Source organism: Cryptomeria japonica, chromosome 2, assembly GCF_030272615.1.
Source record: "Cryptomeria japonica chromosome 2, Sugi_1.0, whole genome shotgun sequence".
NCBI lineage: Eukaryota > Viridiplantae > Streptophyta > Pinopsida > Cupressales > Cupressaceae > Cryptomeria > Cryptomeria japonica.
In genome coordinates, this window is record NC_081406.1 from 217,066,305 (window position 1) to 217,069,344 (window position 3,040).

General features: G+C 31.8%; 1 protein-coding gene across 1 annotated transcript; it reads left to right on the forward strand.

Moving 5' to 3' along the window:
- The first annotated feature begins 1,135 nt into the window (after nt 1-1,135).
- Nucleotides 1,136-2,726, forward strand: LOC131037120 (protein LURP-one-related 12). Its single transcript, XM_057969157.2, has 3 exons — nt 1,136-1,413; nt 1,517-1,744; nt 2,405-2,726. The coding sequence occupies exons 1-3, from the start codon at nt 1,165-1,167 to the stop codon at nt 2,528-2,530; spliced, it is 603 nt and encodes a 200-aa protein (XP_057825140.2). The 5' UTR covers nt 1,136-1,164; the 3' UTR covers nt 2,531-2,726.
- Nucleotides 2,727-3,040: the final 314 nt, after the last annotated feature.

Sequence of the window (3,040 nt, forward strand, 5' to 3'; positions counted from 1 at the left end):
TAAGATACATACCATCAAATTTGGGAATAGTTTAGCTTAGCCAGGAGTAACAACACTTATTAATATTTTGGCATTTCATTATCCCTTCAAAACTTGATTTTCCCATAATAAAAAAAAACACTTATTAAGATGTTTGGAAACTCTTGACAAAGAATTTCTTATCCAAAAATTCAAAAAAACTTTTAAAAAAACTACTAACAAAGAAAAATAAAATTTCTATAAAACATAATAAATTTTTTAAACGATTGTAATTGTAGTCACTTTGTAATCATTGAGATACCTCTAGAAATAACTTTAAAACATATATATAATATTATAAACCCAACCCAATATAATATGTATTAGATGTCTCTCTATATCATTGTCAAATATAATTTTCTATTAGTATTTTATATATTTGATCCCAAATCTTAGAATTTATATGTAAAAAAATCAATGCATAAGAAACTGTTTAAATTAGACACTATTTATGGGATTAGACGTCAAAGCAAACAGTTGTCTTATTTATTAAACAGGAATTACCTAAAATAATATACTTAGAGGTAGGGGAAGCGCACTGTGCGCCTTTCATCTCTCCATGGTTATGGTTGTCCACAAGGCAACTTTATTCCATTCTTATTTCTAGTCTTGTACCCTAATATTCAACACTTAACATTACAATTTTAAATGATTGTCAATTATAGCTTAAAAGTCTACATTTTCAAATTCTGAACAAGAACATTGAAGCGAATATAGACCAATTCTTTTATCAATTGTATATCTTGAGCATATGCCCACCAACTTTTATGCCATCTACTCGAAGCCAGCTGTTCAATTATTGTACAACAAAGATGTAAAGTATTCCATTTAAAACGTTGCTGCATTAACTATAAAGCAAAAAAAATATCCCCTCACTCTAAGGCAGAAGGATCTATTACGTCTGTTGAAGGAATCCATGTGATCAAAGCACAATTACGACCTCAATGGCATGTGAGGATTATACCTGCACTTTCTGTGCCTTAAGAACATTTTACTTTTCTAGATGCTCAAATGAATCTCTCTTTTTCACATTTTTCTTACATGTAATGAGCCCAAATAACTAGATTTAAAAGAGATGGAAGATTGATTAAGAACCAATTAGACAGAATCTCTTGGAGAGAGCAATTTGTGTTTTTCTCTGTAGGGATGGCTCAAGTGCATCCTCAGGCATCTTGCTTTCCTCCAAGAGCTTTAGTAAATGAAAAATTCTGTCTCAATTCAAGAACCATATTCACAGTATGGAGAAAATCTCTGGTCTTCAATGGCAATGGCTTTACTGTGTATGATTCATTTGGAAACCTCGTTTTTAGGGTTGATAACTATGCATCTAATGCTGATAAAGAAATGGCTCTTATGGATCATATAGGAAATGTACTCATTACAATGCGTCGTAAGGTAATCCTTGCCTTTTAAACATATTTATTGTGTTCTATATGTTTAGTTGTAGTCACCATTTGTTTGAGACAATGTCTTATGTTTTCATTTGGGTTTAAAGCAGACAATGAGTATTCAGAATAGATGGGAAGCGTTCAGGGGAAACCCAAAAGAATGTAAGGAGCCCATTTTTACAGTTACCAAATCGTCTCCCTTCTCTAACAAAACCACAGCAAAAGTGACTGTAAACAACAATGGGCAAAGTTATAGAGGTTGCAATTTTCAGATCGATGGGTCATTGCAGAAGGCATCATGCACAATTTCTAACGCCAATGGGGACATTGTTGCACAGGTATTTAGAGTTTTTCCATGGATTTTTTTTTTTCGTTTGCAATTAGTTTTGATATTTGATATGAGAGCATGAGTTTATGATGATGTTTTAAATGGGAGAATGAATTTGTGATGATCTTTGGTATGTGAGTTTGAATTTATGTTGATCGCTTTGATTGAGAACCAAAGATTTAACTGGGGCAACAAGTTTACGTTAATGTTTGATATGGGAGTATGAATTTATGTTGATATCTTTTTGATTGAGAACAAAAAATTAACCAGTTTACGTTGTTGATGTTTTAAGTGGGGGCACAAGTTTATGTTAATGTTTGATATGGGAATTTGCATTTATGTCCATATCTCTTTGATTAAGAAACAAAGATTAACAAATATATGTTGATGTTTTAAATGAGAGTGCAGGTTCATGCTGATGCTTGATATAGGAATATGAATTCATGTTAATATATTTTTTATCGAGAACCAAAGGTTAACAAATTCATGTTGATGTTTGATATGAGAGTATGAGCTTATATTGCCATTTGATAGGGAGTATTAATTTGATGTTGATATCTCTTCAATTGAGAACCAAAGATTAAGAAATATCCTTAAATCATTCTACTTAAGATTTTTTTGAAATCTAAAAGTTTGAATATAATTTTAATTTTCTGGTTTTTGCTTACAGGTAAAGAGAAAGGAAGCCAGATCGGATATAATGCTGGGGGAGGATGTCATAAGCCTGGTAATTCAACCCCGAGTGGATCAAGCATTCATAATGGGGCTCCTTGTCATCTTTAATCAGATGACATGATTATTTATTTGAATAATACAATTCAAAAGAATCAAAACAAATGCGTGCAACAAAAGCTGTCTGCACATTAGCTTACACCAATCCAAATCTTTTTTAGTGTCCTGCATAAGATCTTTATCAGAGATTTTGACACGCCACTGATGAATCTGTAGCGCACATCAGTGGTATTTTCAACATATATTTTCCACTGTAAATAATAAAGTATATACAGCAATAGAAATCTTACTTTATCATGGTTGAAAAAATTAACGTTATAAATACCTATGGCAAGCAATCAGAGAAAAATAGCATGTGAATAACTAGAATATTAGTGGAACAACTGCAAAGTTGTTATTCCAGCTAATTTTCTGGAATCTGTGGTGGGTGACAAACTTTTTTTATATTGAATCCAGAAAAAGAGTGATCAGAGATCTGTACTGTTGAATTATTCCACCATCAGACATTGATTGGTCAGTGAGCAGTCATGCATATCATCTTCTTTTGCGAAAATTAGAATCAAATCATTTTCCT